Below are 15359 nucleotides of genomic sequence, written 5' to 3'. Positions count from 1 at the left end.
TCTTTCTACTAAGTGAAAAAAGAAGCATCTTATAATAGCCTGTTACTAACAGAAAAAAAACATTTGTGTAAATGTGTGTGTATAGCTATGAATAGATATACATGTGAATGCACAGAAAGGATCAGACAACGGTAACGACCCCAGATAGGGTAGAGAGAGTCCAAGTGAGTTAATGGGAATATTCACACGCTGCTATCAATACTTTTATGTTAATTTTTTACAACTTTAATATATCAATATATTAGTTGCATAATTAAAATCAATAAAAGGGGGCGCCTGCGTGGCTCAGTTCTTAAGCGTCTGCCTTCAGCTCAGGTCATGATCCCAGGGTCCTGGGATCGAGCCCCGCATCGGGCTCCCTGCTCAGTGGGAAGACTCCTCTGCCACTCCCCCTGCTTGTGTTCCCTCTCTCGCTGTGTCTCTTTGTTAAATAAAGAAAATCTTAAAAAAAAATAAAATCAATATAGGTGAAGATGAAAGCTAGATGTATAAGATACATATATGTAACATGTGATGTGACAGATTATATTTTCCAAAGATGACCATACCACCATATATCCCATTCCACATGCTTTTCTTACGATGTGATACAATGTTAGTTTTCCTCTATTGAGGGTGGGTCTTCATTTCCTTCCTTTGAACCTGAGAGGACATTTGTAACTGCTTGGACCAATAAAATGTGGTAGAAGTAATGCTGCCTAACTTCAGAGGCTAAGTTATAAAAAGAGATAGAGCTTCCACCTAGCTCTATCTCTCAAGACACTTGTCCCTGGAAACCAGACCAACGTGGAGAGGTCATGTGTGTATGTGTTCTGGCTAACAGCTCCAGCTAGACCCCCAGCTGACAGCCACCAAAACCCACTGGATATGTGAGTAAATAATTCTTCCCCATGATTCCAGCTCCTAGCTTTCGAGTCTTCCAGCTGAGGCCACAGACATTGAGGAGCTGAGACAAACCATTCCCACCATGGCCTGTCTGGATTTCTGAACCACAGAAATCATGAGACTTTATATATTTCACATGCATATATATTTTGAAAAAGTACTATCATACACATTTCATTTCTTATTATCACTTAAGAGTATATCAAAAATACCTTTCCTTATTAATAGATACCTTAGTACAGCATCATTGCTAATGGTTTTCTTCATTGTATATTTTACCATAATTTAACAAACTCTTACTTTAGGACATTTTGGATGCGGCAAATGTTTCCTAATTGGAATTCCTATTTGGAATCACCATTCCAAAGCACATATATGTGCACATATTTTTATGTATATCCTTAAATATTTTGGCTTAATTCTTAAATCTCTATTTCCTGGAGAGAAATTGCCACTGGTTAAAAATATTATCATCAACCCAATAAATGTTTATGTAATAGAGTAATATTTAAAACAAGGTTGGATCTGTGCCCTTAAGAAACTCACCTTTTGGGGTGCCCGGGTGGCTCAGTCGGTTAAGCGTCCAACTCTTGATTTTGGCTCAGATCATGATCTCAGGGCTGAGACTGAGCTTCCGCCCAGCATGGAGTCTGCTTAAGATTTTCTCTCTCCCTCTCCCTCTGCCCCTCTCTCTTTCTTGCTCCCCCTCTCTAAAACAAACAAGCAAAAACTCACCTTTAGCAGGAGAAAGACAGGTGTGCAAATAAGGATAATACGTATTTTCCAATATATTGTATGTACACCCATGTGCTTGACTTATGAACAAATTCTCTATTTTGCAAATGCAATAATGCTACAGAAAGTTTCCTATTATTTGCTGGAGAGCATTTATTACCAGTAACCCAAAACGAGAGCTTCTAATTCAGATTTCATTTGCAGAAAATACACTTTAGGTCCTTTGCTAGTATCATAAAGGAATAAAATAAGCACATTGAAGTTTAATAGACTTTTATGTTGCCAACATATATAGAATTCATAATCCTACAATTGTTAGTCATTGCTATTAATTTTCACTCCAAATTAATTTGGGCTTCCTAGTATTTGTTTCCTTTTGGGGGGAGGGAGGGATGCTTTCTAGTATTTGCGCCTTATTTAGGTACATGCTCTTAGTTAAACTGAAAGCTGAAAACCATGTATAAGAAATACACGAATACACGCAAGAAGCAAGAAGTAAGAGAGCTCGTTACACACAGTTATCTTGCATATCAGTACATAGACGACTATGTACTATGGATGGAAATAATTTGGGTTATGGGAGGACTTGCACAGCCAGGGTGCTCCCTAACATCACCGGCTTCACACCCGCATTTTCACTTGTGCAGCAGCAACTCGAGTGAGCCTCAGTGGCTTTCTATCCACCATGCTTGGCAACAGGTCCTAGAAGTTAATTGACAGTCATGGGGGCACATACTTCCTAAACCGTTTGAAGAAACCGTGTAACAAGGCAAATGTGGAATTTAATAAACAAAATCACGATTCAATCTTGTACGATGAACGGGAAGCTGAAGAACTGGGTGGGCCACGCAGCGGAGAGTAAAGGGAAAGCCCGGCGTGGTATCTGCGGCTCGGGGGCCACCAAGCGGCGGCCTGAGAGTGTAAGCAGAAATTCCCGGCCCGGCGGAGACCTGAAACCCCAATTCTTCTTCCACCAGATAGCGGCCGGGAAACAACAGTCCTTTACCACTCCATAGGCGTCAGTATGTCTTCTACGTGCACTATACTCGAATACAAACAGTGAAGCGAACAGTGCATCAGAAAAACGCTGGTTAAAATTATACCGGCGGTCGGCGCCGGTAGGAGAAAGCCGGAAGAGACGCCTTGACCACTCTCCAATAAGCCGACTCTTCTCCTCCGCTGCCTCCTGCAGCCATGGGCGCGGGCCATGCCGGGTCACACTCGGGATCGGAGTGCTGGGCTGCAGTGAACCGTTGGCCAAGGAACGGTATTACCCAGCACCAGTCGCGACCTCGGCGACCGCCGATCGACCCCGGGCCGGAAGTGACGCAACTTCACTGAGCACTTCCGGAGCAGCGGAGACCGCTCCGCGGGAGGAAGGAGCGCGGGCCTTGACCGGCGTCGGCCCGTCGCCTCCGCCCGCCGCGTCTGCGCCTGTGTCTGAAACCTCTGGCCCGGCCGGTCCCGGTCTGGCCCGCCCGGGCTCAGCGGCCGCGGGCTGCGGCTCCCGGTAAGTGTGCGGCGCAGGTCGCGGCCTTGTTTACCCCAGCGGGCCGGGGAGGGGGGTGGGCTCTCCGCGCGCCTCCGCCTTCGTCGCCGCCCGCGAGGCCCCGGTGCCCCCGGCCGCCGGTTCCCCGTCTCAGCGTCCAGCGCCGCCCGCGGAGGGGCGGCTGAAGGCTACCACCGGGGCGGGCTGGCTCCTGGCGTCTCTCCGTTTTTCCTCCTCCTGCCGTCTTCCCAGCTCCCGGAGAGGTCGGAGGCCAGCGCCTCTGACCGACTGGCGCCGGCGCATCTGGGCCTTCCCCACCGGGCGCGCCGGGGATACGCGCCGCCTCCGGGGCTTCTCACTCTAGTCATCATTCGGAGCCCTCGCAGTGCCACCCGCGCAGTTAGTTAACGCTCGCCTGCGAAGGGTCCACCTGCGCGTGGGCTCCGTGTCCTCGCGGCTGTCCCTGCGCCTCGGTAGAAACGTGCGGCCCAGGAGCTGCGCCGCCGTCTCGCCGGACGGTGCTGTGCTAGCGGCGGGAGAGACAGCCGTGTTGTCGGATGACTTCACCTCAGTACTGATTGTTGCTCTGTCCCGTAGAACTTTCTGCCACAACGGACATATTTTATACTTTTGTTCCTAAGTAGGGTAGCCACTAGCTACACGTGGCTATTGAACATTTGACTTATGGCTAGTGAGACTGAAAAACCAAATTTTAGGTTTTTATTTAATTTTTAAGTCAAATTTTAATAACCACATGGGGCTAGTGGCTACCGTATTAGACAGGGTAGTATAGTGTAGGGTTTTGAAACTAAGTTACTGGTTCATATTTTAGAAGTGCTAAGTAGTTTTTTTCGGAGATGTAGCGTTAGTAAATGACCATTCAGAGCCAAATATTATGTCTGGAGTAAACATCTTCAGAGTTGCCAAAAAGTGTTTTCGTCAACTTTTAAACAGAGAGAAGTCTTCAGTTTGGATCCTTTAGCTCAGGGAGGGTGTCAGCGTCTCCTGAATACGTGACTTTGGCTGGGGGCGGGGGGTGGGGGGGTGTAATTTCTATTACTCCTTTTCTGTTTGGGGTGGAGGGATTATATTTAACATCCAAAGGAAATCAAAGCGTTGTCATCAGTTCTTTTAATAAGGCAATAACATTCTGGCCCCTTTGAACAATGTTAGCACTCTTTTGAGTAGAATTAGGTATATTTAACTTTGAAAAGATTAAAAATTAAGTTTTTATTTAAACCTGGACCTAGGGGCGCCTGGGTGGCTCAGTTGTTAGTTAAGCGACTGCCTTCGGCTCAGGTTATGATCCTGGAGTCCCGGGATCGAGTCCCGCATGGAGCTCCCTGCTTAGCGGGGAGTCTGCTTCTCCCTCTGACCCTCCCCCCTCTCATGTACACTCTCTCTCTCAAATAAATAAATAAATAAAATAAATCTTTAAATCTAGACCTAGAACTCCCACTAAGTATGAAATCACTTTCTCTTTTTTTGGAGGGAAATACGAAGTTTTCCCCTGCTTCTTGAGTACTTAGTGGTGAGAAGCCTATGGGCAACCTCTAAGTTCAAATTCTGGGGAAAAATCCAGAGAAAGTGGAAAGCATGGTCTTCTGTTTGTTGTGATTCTGAAGGTAGCTTTCTGGATAGTATTAGGTTCTCTGGGATGGTGGTGGGGAGTTGTAAATCTCCGTAGCCAATGGATCTGGTGGAAGTATTGACTCTGGGTAATACCGGTTACCAGCAGTGTGATCCTGGCAAGTCACTTAACCTTTTTGAACTGTGGTTTCCTCATTTGTAAGAAGGGGATGAGAGCCACTTTGTAGAGTTGTGAAGATTTAATGAGAATGAGTCAAACCTGCAATTGGCTCTCACTAAATGAGAGCTAATATTGGTAGTGAAATTTTGTAGATGGGAGCAATATTTATGAATTTTGTTTGCCCAATAAGCAATACCTTGAATAATATACAGGTAAAAGAAAAAAGATTTTAAAAAATCAGTTCTCTACTATTTTAGATCTTCCATAATCATTGTTTGGACTTTGATTTTCATTTGGTTTATATTTGCCCATGTTTGAAGTAGTTTTTTGGAAGTTATAAGTTTTAGTTTTCCGAGAAATCCTTTTTTTTTCTTTTTAAGAGTTTATTTATTTACTTGTCAAAGACAGGTACAGAGGGAAAGAGCACAAACGGGGAGCAGCAGGCAGAGGGAGAAGCAGGCTCCCTGCTGAGCAAGGGGTCCAATGCGGGACTCCATCCCAGGACCCTGGGATCACAACCTGAGCCGAAGTCAGACGCTTTACCGACTGAGCCACCCAGGCATCCCAAGTTTTCCAAGAAATCCTAAAGGATAAAGAAATAGACATAAGATTTCTAATTGAGTAAGCAAGTAGCCTTGCTTACTTATTTAGTCTTGGATAGTGAGATCTGTATCTCTGAGCAGGTCAGATGGCCCTTGAGCATGTCAGAAGAGAGGCGGCACACGGGTATTAATATTGCCTAGTGTGCATCCTATTGGGGACACTTTTTATTTCAAAATAACTTTTTCATGAGTAAAGTGAGATCTGAAATATTGGCAGTATTTTGTGTTATATTATCACCATGGAAGTGACTTTATACTAAAAATCTCATTTTAAGTCAGTTGCAATTTACTTTTTCCACTTCTTTGTAACATTTAGGATTGAAATTGTGGTAGTAATTTAGGGACTCTGAACCATAGGAGTAAGGTGGTGGGTTTTCAAACTAAGGGAGGGAATTAGGTATCTATTTACATTACCAGTATTCTAGGTTAAATAATTACTGGCTGTTTACTTTGAATACTTTCTTTTTTAGAAGGCCATGTAAGTCTTTTCAATATGACATACGTGTTTCTGTGGGACTTTCAAGAAAATAATTTCAGTTACTCTGGTCCCTTGCTGCTTATCCTTTTAAATGTTTTTGCTTGTTAAAAAATAAATTTGCAAAACCAGGGTACCATCTTCAAAAATATAAATAGAATTTCTCTTTTCATTTCAGATGGAAATTATATGACAGAATATTTGGGGTGACATCTTCAAAGATCTTCAAGAATTCAGGTATTTTTAATTTAAAGATTAATTTTTTTCTCCTAAGGGAAAAGTACCGTAGTTCGTTTGTAATTAGGTGGTTCTACCATATAAAACAATTTGTTAAAAGTCAAACTGCAAATATTATATTACTGCTCTCATTAATGTGATTTTAAAAAAACTGGGCATTTATGGTTAGCATGTCAAACTTAGATTCACTGATATTTTTATATTAAAAGGTGGCTCTGTAGTCATTTAGACTGGTTACGTATTCACTACACATTTTTTTCTTTAACATGTTCATTTTAATGTGTTTTAAAATAATTTTTAAAGATTTTATTTACTTGACAGAGAGATAGCTAGAGCAGGAACACAAGCAGGGGGAGTGGGAGAGGGAGAAGCAGGCTTCCTGCAGAGCAGGGAGCCCGATGTGGGGCTCGATCCCAGGACCCTGGGATCATGACCTGAGCCGAAGGCAGACACTTAACGACTGAGCCACCCAGGTGCCCCTAATGTGTTTTAATTTTTATTTCTTGTCTTAATTATGGTTGATTTTTTGAGAGATTCTTTCCTTTTTTTTAGACTATTTTATTTATTCATTTTATTTTTAAAGATTTTATTTATTTATTTGACAGAGAGCAAGCACAAGCAGGGGGAGCAGCAGGCAGAGGGCGAGGGAGAAGCAGGCTCCCTGCTGAGCAAGGAGCCCAATGTGGTACTCGATCCCAGGACCCTGGGATCATGACCTGAACCGAAGGCAGACGTTTAACCGACTGAGCCACGTAGGCACCCCTAGATTATTTTATTCTTTTTAGAGAGAGAAAGCTTGCACAGTGAGAGCAGGAGGAGGGGCATAGGAAGAGAATCTCAGGCATACTCCCCACTGATCTCACGACCCTGAGATCATGACCTGAACCCAAATCAAGAGTTGGACACTTAACCGACTGAGCCACCCCTTGAGAGCTTAACTATTTCAAATAGACTTTGTATATACTTTTGTATTTAATCCAGATTTGGTTATGTAAGTTATTTACATACCATCCAATGCAGATGCTCTTGCATTTTAAAGTCCTATTAGTTTTTAGATTTAAATCACTATTTAAGGGACGCCTGGGTGGCTCAGTGGGTTAAGCATCTGTCTTCAGCTCAGGTCATGATCCCAGATTGGGCTCCTTTTTCAGCGGGGAGCCTGCTTCTCCCTTTGTTGTTGCTCCCCTTGCTTGTGCTCTCTCTCTCTCTGACAAGTAAATAAAATCTTAAAAAAAAAAAAAATCACTATTTAATACTGTTTCTTGCAGATGATTGCTTGAAACAGTACTTGTGGAGAAAAGTTAATGGGCATTTGCCAAAATCTTCTCTGTATATCTGTCGTTTTTCTTTGCTATTGGATCAATTTGTTTGTGTTGAAGTACCCCTTTTAAAGAATCAGTAGAATCCTTTAAAACTGAAAAATCAGTTAACTTTGCAGACTATAGGAGGTTGTTGAAGAGCTTTGTGTCTTTCGTTTTCTTTACTAACCATGCACCTGTTTTCCAGACATCTGAGAGTGATGTCTATGAAACAGTGGTACTCTTTCCTAGACATTATAGTAGAAAGGAATTGTGTCATTTGTGTACCGTCTGTGTCACTACTCAGTGGGGCATAATTAGCAAAGAGATTTTAATTTTGGTAGCTCAACCTTTAGGTTGCTTCCCTTGTGGGCCTCCAACTGTGGGGATGTGCCTCTTTCTTAAGGACTTGGGAATTTGACCCTTTGACATAAATCCTTGGGAATTTGATCCTTTGACATGGAGTAGATGGCCTTCCTGACTCTTTCATGCCAGGCCCTTCATGTGCAGTTACCATTATTAGCTGCTTCTGCTCCTCAAGGAATGAGTTTTCCTTAGATAAGCCTAGTCAGGGACATGATGGTGTTTCCAGTATGAGTCCAGAGTTGGAATAGGCCATAATAGGGATAGGACCAGGCTATACCATTTTGATTCTTCAGTGGTTACTGTTATAACTTCTCATAGTGAAAGTAAGTAACACTTATTTTTTTCTTTTCCTTCCTTAGAAGACAAAAAACACTAATGCATTTGAGAAAGTGGTAAAGTTTGGGGGGAGGGGAAAAAACTACTTTCCTGATCTGCAACTTGGCTGGATGCTAAGATGTCTGTGGACATGAATAGCCAGGGGTCTGACAGCAATGAAGAGGACTATGACCCAAATTGTGAGGAGGAAGAAGAGGATGAGGACCCTGGGGACATAGAGGACTATTACGTGGGAGTAGCCAGCGATGTGGAGCAGCAGGGGGCCGACGCCTTTGATCCTGAGGAGTACCAGTTCACCTGTTTGACCTACAAGGAGTCGGAGGGTGCCCTCAATGAGCACATGACCAGCTTAGCCTCTGTCCTGAAGGTGAGCAGTGTTGTCAATTCCAAGTGTAATTCCCCCAATTAAAGCTAAATACAAGCTGTTGCTCACTGACGTCTCCTCCAGACTGATTGAATCAATGGCGCTGTAGTGAAACCAAATTTAGGTATGCGTTGGATTAGTTGGACATTTGATGCTTTGCTTTGTTTCCTAAAATATGCATATTTAAGGCCCTCAAATTCCCAAGTTACTAAGAATTAGAAAGGAAGGATGGGGTGGATTCAGGATAGACTGGAAATACATAGAAGCACAATTACATAGATTAACACTGGTTTCAGAAAGTGAGTCTTACAAAACTTTATGAGGTAAGATAAGATTAGCCTCAGAATCACCATCCTCCTTACAACCATGTGTGAATTTCTGGCAAATGTCTTTTTTTTTTTTTTAAGTGTTAAGACAATTCCTTTTTTTTTTTTTTAGATTTTATTTATTTATTTGAGAGAGAATGAGAGAGAGTACATGAGAGGGGGGAAGGTCAGAGGGAGAGCAGACTCCCTGCCGAGCAGGGAGCCTGATGCGGGACTCAATCCTGGGACTCCAGGATCATAACCTGAGCCGAAGGCAGTCGCTTAACCAACTGAGCCACCCAGGCACCCTGGCAACTGTCTTGAGAGGTACCCAGGATGTGCCCTGAATAATCAGTGCCTCTGGGCTAATTGAACTCCATTGTTTCATATACTAATGTCTAATGTTGAAAGAGATTTTAGCTTGTATTTCCTTGATTTTGGGGGTGTTATATGGAAACTTTAATGAGTGAGTTATTCCAGCAAGAATCTTATTTTTAACACAAAATTCGTATGCTTTTCAATCTTGCACCTCAGGCGGGTTTTATTGTCCTTACCATGTACGTTTTGTGCTATGTAATATTAAACTAGTACATAGTCCACTCACATAAAACACTATGTACTATGAACATTTTTATGGTCATTTAGACAATTTCCTAGCATGTTTCTTCCTCCTCTAATATTGGCCATTATGTGAAAGTGGGGACATTTCTCTTATTTCATTGCCCTTCCTTCAGGAACTGTTATATGGATCTTGTTAATCTGCTTAAATTGAAGGCCAAGGGCACATTGGCATGATTTCAATCAAGTAATTTTCTTGTTGGTATTTAAATGGAAGTAACTAAGGTATGCCGTGTGTGATTTCTATAAAAGCTGCTTTACCTACTAGTTTAGGGATTTTTTTTCCCCAGGTGGTCAGTGAAGGCTCATTAATACCTTGGATTTGGATATTCAGGGCTTTATTAGCAACTAGTGGGAAATTGAAATCTACAGCTTTTTTTGTGACTCGCTCCTGGGAGGGTTGCAGACTTCCTTTCTTGTGCTCAGAAAACTTTGAAGAACGGAGACCCATTGGAACCTCTGGATTTGGGATTTCTCCCCCTTGGCTTTAGCAAAGCTGCTGGGACCTCTTTCTAGAGGACATTTCCCTGGTGGAAAAGGCATCAGATCTCTTCCTAACAATGCACACACCTCTCTATCTGGTCAGCTAGTTTCTTTTGCTTTAACCATTTTGTCAGGTTATACACAGTGTTGGTATTTAAAATTAGAAAAGGTATCGTCAGGTGTGGCTACGTGCTGGACAGTATCAGTTGACTAAGTTCATCAGATGTTCTCACCTGTGCATAAGAATTCTCTTCCCTCTGTGCTGACTTTCCTACCCTGCTGGAGACAGCTGAGGGGCCCAGACACCTATCCTCATTTTTTTTTAATTGTGGTAAAATACATGTAACATAAAATTTACCCATTTTACATTTTTCCTTGCTGTTAAGCTGATATAGGGTCAGCCCTCTGGAAAGTCTTCTCCCCATTTTAGAAAGCCCTCCCTTTCCTTCCTCTCCTTTTATACCCTCAGGGCTCCTTCAGAGTCTAGCTTTTACTTTTCCTGAGTGAGCCTTCTTGAGACCCCTACAGCACAGTGGTTGTACCCTCCTTTGTTCTTGGTGCCTGAACATTACAACTCATGTATATTAGAGCACATACTGCAGTCTTTGGACCGCTTTATGTTGTTTTACCTTACCATGTATTTTTGCCTAATCTCTCCAACTAGATTGTCACTTCATGGAGGGCAGAAACTGCTTTATACCTTTTCTCCCCCATCATTCCTGTCACAATGTTTCATCCATAGTAGGTGTTGAATAATTTCTTGGATACTGTGAATTTTGTCAGCTGTTGATGACAATAGCTGATGCTGCTGTGAACTAGATTCCCTAGTCCCTCTACTGTACATCCTTCTCTGCTATTAGGAAAAGGCATTGTTCTGACCCTCAAGATCATGAAAGGAAGGAGCAAAACGAACTTGGTATAGAGAGGAAGAAATAAAAAGAGATGGAAGAAAGTTGAAACACTAGGAAAGGGTTGAAGAGAAAATGGGGCAAAGGGGAAAATAGTCCATGAAAATTTAGATCACGGTAGAAGATAGATTTTCCCCCCTCCCTAAATCTCACTGAGAAGCATGCTAATAACCATTTTCTTTCTGGGGCAGGGCAGCAAGGGTCCTGGCTCTTTTGGTGGCTTGGCTGCACATAAAGGGACTCAGTGGTGTTTTAAGTAGTTTCAGAATTTGACCAAAGAGGCTAGGCAAAAACAGCTTGGTTAAGAGTAAAGGAGAGGGAATCACATACAATCTTCCTTTTTCAGGCTGGCTGAAAACTTAACATTTTTATTTTTGTAATTAATATTTTATGAGATGAGAGGGAATAATTTAAGTGCTGCATTTACAGAACGGTGTTTATTGGTGCTTTGGCTATTCTAGCTGCCCTGTTGCATGTGTATCTGTGGTTGGACATCAGTGGTGATCCTGGTGCTGTTTGTACAACTCTGACATATCAAGATATTTAATTCTTTCATATGATTTAGGTGCTATTTGGCTGGTAGAAAATATGACATGTATGTGGTTTAAAATTATAGCCATGTGAACAGTTGTTTATGAATGAAAGCTAAGTTTGAGGACTGGCTTGACTTTTTCACTGATACTCGTCTGTTTTACTTGTTTTATTTGTGTGTTGGCAGTTGCCTATGGATGAGCCATTGTCCAGCATAAAATTAAGCCTTTTGTTGCCTTTTGAGATTTCATGTCTCTTAAATATTAAAATTCCAGTTGTCTGGGACACTGGGTTTTTGGTTTAGTGAGGGCCCCTGGTGTCAGGGTAACTTCCTATATGTGTTTTAAGACAAGTTCATGAGTAAGATCATTAATTGAGAAAGGAGCATGCCCAGGAAATCAGATTAAGGCCTAAGGATAGACAACAGAGAAAATGCTTATCTGTTATTGGGGGAAACTACTGGTGTTCAAATCATGGCAAAACGGAAGCATTGTTTTTAGAATGAGCTGTCATCTTACACAGATAGGATACAGTTGACCCTTGCACAATGATGGGGATTAGGGGTGCCAACCCCCACACTGCCAAAAATATGCATATAACTTTTGACTCCCCCAAAACTTAATACTAGTAGTTTACTGTTGACTGAAAGCCTTACCAATAACATAAACAGTCAACACATATTCTGTATGTTATATGTATTACATACCAGATTCTTACAGTAAAGTAAACTAGTGAAAAGAAAATGTTAAGAAAGTCATAAGGAAAAGACATTTACAGTACAGTATTGTAAAAAAACTTGTGTGTAAGTGGCTCTGTACGGTTCAAACCCATGTTGTTCAAGTGTCAACTGTAGTCATTAGAGATTGGTTGATTGCCAGGTGAAGTATTATATTGTAGGAGGGGGAAAATCTCTGACAAATATTTGTCATGATTGTGTGTGTCTTTAGGTCTTAAAGTCTTCAAGGAAAACAAAGCTGACTTTTTAAAACCCTGTATTTTCATATGAAACTCACACGAAGACTATTTGATTGTTATAGATGAGAGAGGCCTTTTCTGGTAATAACAGACTTTTTTTTTTTTTTTAAAGATTTTATTTATTTATTTGAGACAGAGAATGAGAGAGAGAGAGCACATGAGAGGGGGGAGGGTCAGAGGGAGAAGCAGACTCCCCGCTGAGTGGGGAGCCCGATGCGGGACTCGATCCAGGGACTCCAGGATCATGACCTGAGCCGAAGGCAGTTGCTTAACCAACTGAGCCACCCAGGCGCCCAACAGACTTTTTTTTTTAAAGATTTTATTTATTTATTTGAGATAGAGAGCACGAGAGGGAAGAGGGTCAGAAGGAGAAGCAGACTCCCTGCTGAGCAGGGAGCTGGATGTGGGACTCGATCCCGGGACTCCAGGATCATGACCTGAGCTGAAGGCAGTCGATTAACCAACTGAGCCACCCAGGCGCCCAATAACAGACATTTTTATTGCAAAATATGTAGTAGTTAGTCAAGAAGAATTTTGTCATTCAGTGAATCCTGCTAGTGCTGTTCTGTGAAACTGCTGAGGCATTTGCAGTCAAGCTGCCCAGATATTCCAGGCTGGCTTTCATTGGTGATGGGCCATAGGAGTCTCCTGCATGCTACTCCTCTCTCAACAGCATGCTAGGGGTGTGGGCAGGAGAGGAGGAATGTGGTTCAGGGCTCCACCCAAACGCATAAGAAAGAGAAGAAATAGTCCATTTGGGGCTAGATCTAGTCTAATGGAGACACAGTGAGCTCTCTGAGCTTTGTGTTGCAGGAGATCCTTCGAGGTGGAGTAGAAGGGCAGTGCAGGTAACAAGTCAAGTCCAAGCCCCACGGGTTAATAAGCATGGGGGTGGGAAAGTTACCTTCTGAGCTAAAGCAGGAGACTAAGAAGTATAGATTAAAGGAGTAAAATGTGGAGGATTGTGAATGAAGCGTGGGGTGTCTTTACTATTGGATTTTTTTAATCTTCTTCATCACTGAACTGCGGCTGTTCACTTCTTAAGCCTTTTGTGTACCCCAGATAGGATTGGAGAAATAAGCTGGCTATAATGAGTTTTTTAGTTCTTGCTTTATGAATTGCTGTATTAACTGCAGTAGAGCTGGGAAAATGTTACATAGAATACTTTATTCTGCCACCCTCTTGCTTGAATTTGTTTTAAAATCTAGTATTTGATATTCAGCAAAATGTGGCTAGAAAATGTTTTGTGATTCTTTTTCTGTGGATCATCTTTCCCCTTTGTGGATGAATCATAATTAGTTTTCAGGGCTTCTGACTCCAAGTGCAGAAAAGTCTTTATAGTTTCGTGTTCAAAACAATCTATTTCTGTGCTTTTGGTACTGTAACATGAGCAATTGATGTTCTTCACAAAATACCTTATATTTAGTCTTAAGTGGTACCAAGTTTTTGTATAATATCTGGAAAAGACTTTAATTTTACTTATTATGTCAACTTTTTTGTGTCCTGATATAGCGGGATTTTAGACCATTTTATTTTTATTTATGTATTTATTAATGGTAATTGTTGTTTTTTTATTACTATTAATGGGAAAGTATCCTCAAGCTGGGCCTGGTAACACTGAGTGTTTATGTGCTGAGAAGCCATCTCATTTCTATTTTTATGACCTGATGTCAGGTTTCTTTGCATGCCTGTATCTCAATAGAATCTAAATTAAATTCCTGTGTTTCAGATAGTTGGTTTTTAGTGGGTGTGTTGACATACTTCATGATGCCTTTAGTCTGGAAATCTGATGTGCATTTTACTGATGTACAAATTTATTTTTAAAAGGGAGATGAGAAATGTCCAGAGTGACATTGAGAATTGCCTAAGTACAACTGGTGCTAACAGTTGTCCCTGTCTTGCCAGTTTAGAAAGGTTATTGTCATCATTGACTTTGTTTGCTCACTGTGCACCTGGCAGTACACACAACATGTTTACCGCCTTCCAGAAAAAAAAAGCTTTCAATCAGATTCAAGGCCAGCTTTTATTCTAGTCTTTTTCTTGCGCTTTCACGCTATCACAGGAACCATGGGTAATCAAGGGGTGGTCTTATTTTATTTTATGAATTATTTATTTTAGAGAGAGAGCACACAAGCAGGGGGAAGGGCAGAGGGAGAGAATCCCAAGCACACTCCCTGCCTAGCCCTACAACACGGGGCTCAACCCCAGGACCCCGAGATCATGACCGGAGCTGAAATCAAGAGTCAGCCACGGGGTACCTGGTTGGCTCAGTCGGTTAAGTGTCTGCCTTCAGCTTGAGTCATGATCTTAGGGTCCTGGGATAGAGCCCTGCGGTGGGCTCCCTACTCAGTGGGGAGTCTGCTGCTCCCTCTCCCTCTGCTTCCCCACCCCACTCATGCTCTCTCTCTCAAACAAATAAATAAAATCTTAAAAAAAAAAAAAAGCCGCTCAACTGACTGAGCCACCCAGGTGCCCCCTTAAGGGGTGCTTTTAATCCTACATTTGTGTTCAAATCCTTAACTTACTTATATTTAACTTTTTATTGTTGAAATGTCACTACAGTATTTAAAGAAGAAATATCCTTCATAATTCCTTAACCTAAAATAAAAGTTTTCTTCCTTATAATCCTTTAGGGCTTACCTATATTCGTATATAATATTACTGTGCTTCAATTCATTCATTCAACCAATATTTATTAAGCACTTACTATGTGCCAGGCACTGAAAAAATAGCATCAAACAACATAGATAGGTCCCTGCCCTGGTTGATGTTACATTCTGATAATTGTTATGTACATGTATTTTTATATTCTGCTTTTTTCTTATATACAGGCATGCCTCAGAGATATTGCAGGTTTGGTTCCAGACCACTGCAATAAAGCAAATGTCACAAAAAAGCAAGTCATATGAATTTTTTTTGGTTTCCCAGTGCAAACAAAAGTTATATTTAACTATACTGTAGTCTGTTAAGTGTGCAATAGCATTGTGTCTGTAAAACAATGT

General features: G+C 41.8%; 1 protein-coding gene across 2 annotated transcripts in view; it reads left to right on the top strand.

The window, feature by feature from the left end:
* The first annotated feature begins 2970 nt into the window (after positions 1-2970).
* ARIH2 (ariadne RBR E3 ubiquitin protein ligase 2) overlaps positions 2971-15359 on the top strand; it is a 47983-nt gene continuing 35594 nt past the window's right edge. Inside the window, exons 1-3 of one of the 2 annotated variants that reach the window (XM_028124368.2) lie at positions 2971-3130; positions 6115-6173; positions 8197-8540. In XM_028124368.2, the coding sequence (XP_027980169.1) occupies positions 8292-8540 (249 nt within the window). In that variant the 5' untranslated portion in view covers positions 2971-3130; positions 6115-6173; positions 8197-8291. Of the gene's footprint in view, positions 3131-6114; positions 6174-8196; positions 8541-15359 lie in introns of those variants that run through there. The other variant, XM_028124370.2, reaches the window with a different exon arrangement.

This window comes from Eumetopias jubatus, unplaced genomic scaffold, assembly GCF_037043125.1.
Source record: "Eumetopias jubatus isolate StellerSeaLion01/CBP00866 unplaced genomic scaffold, mEumJub1_p1.0 scaffold_1, whole genome shotgun sequence".
In the NCBI taxonomy this organism is placed as follows: domain Eukaryota; kingdom Metazoa; phylum Chordata; class Mammalia; order Carnivora; family Otariidae; genus Eumetopias; species Eumetopias jubatus.
This window is presented reverse-complemented; position numbering and strand designations above follow the sequence as displayed.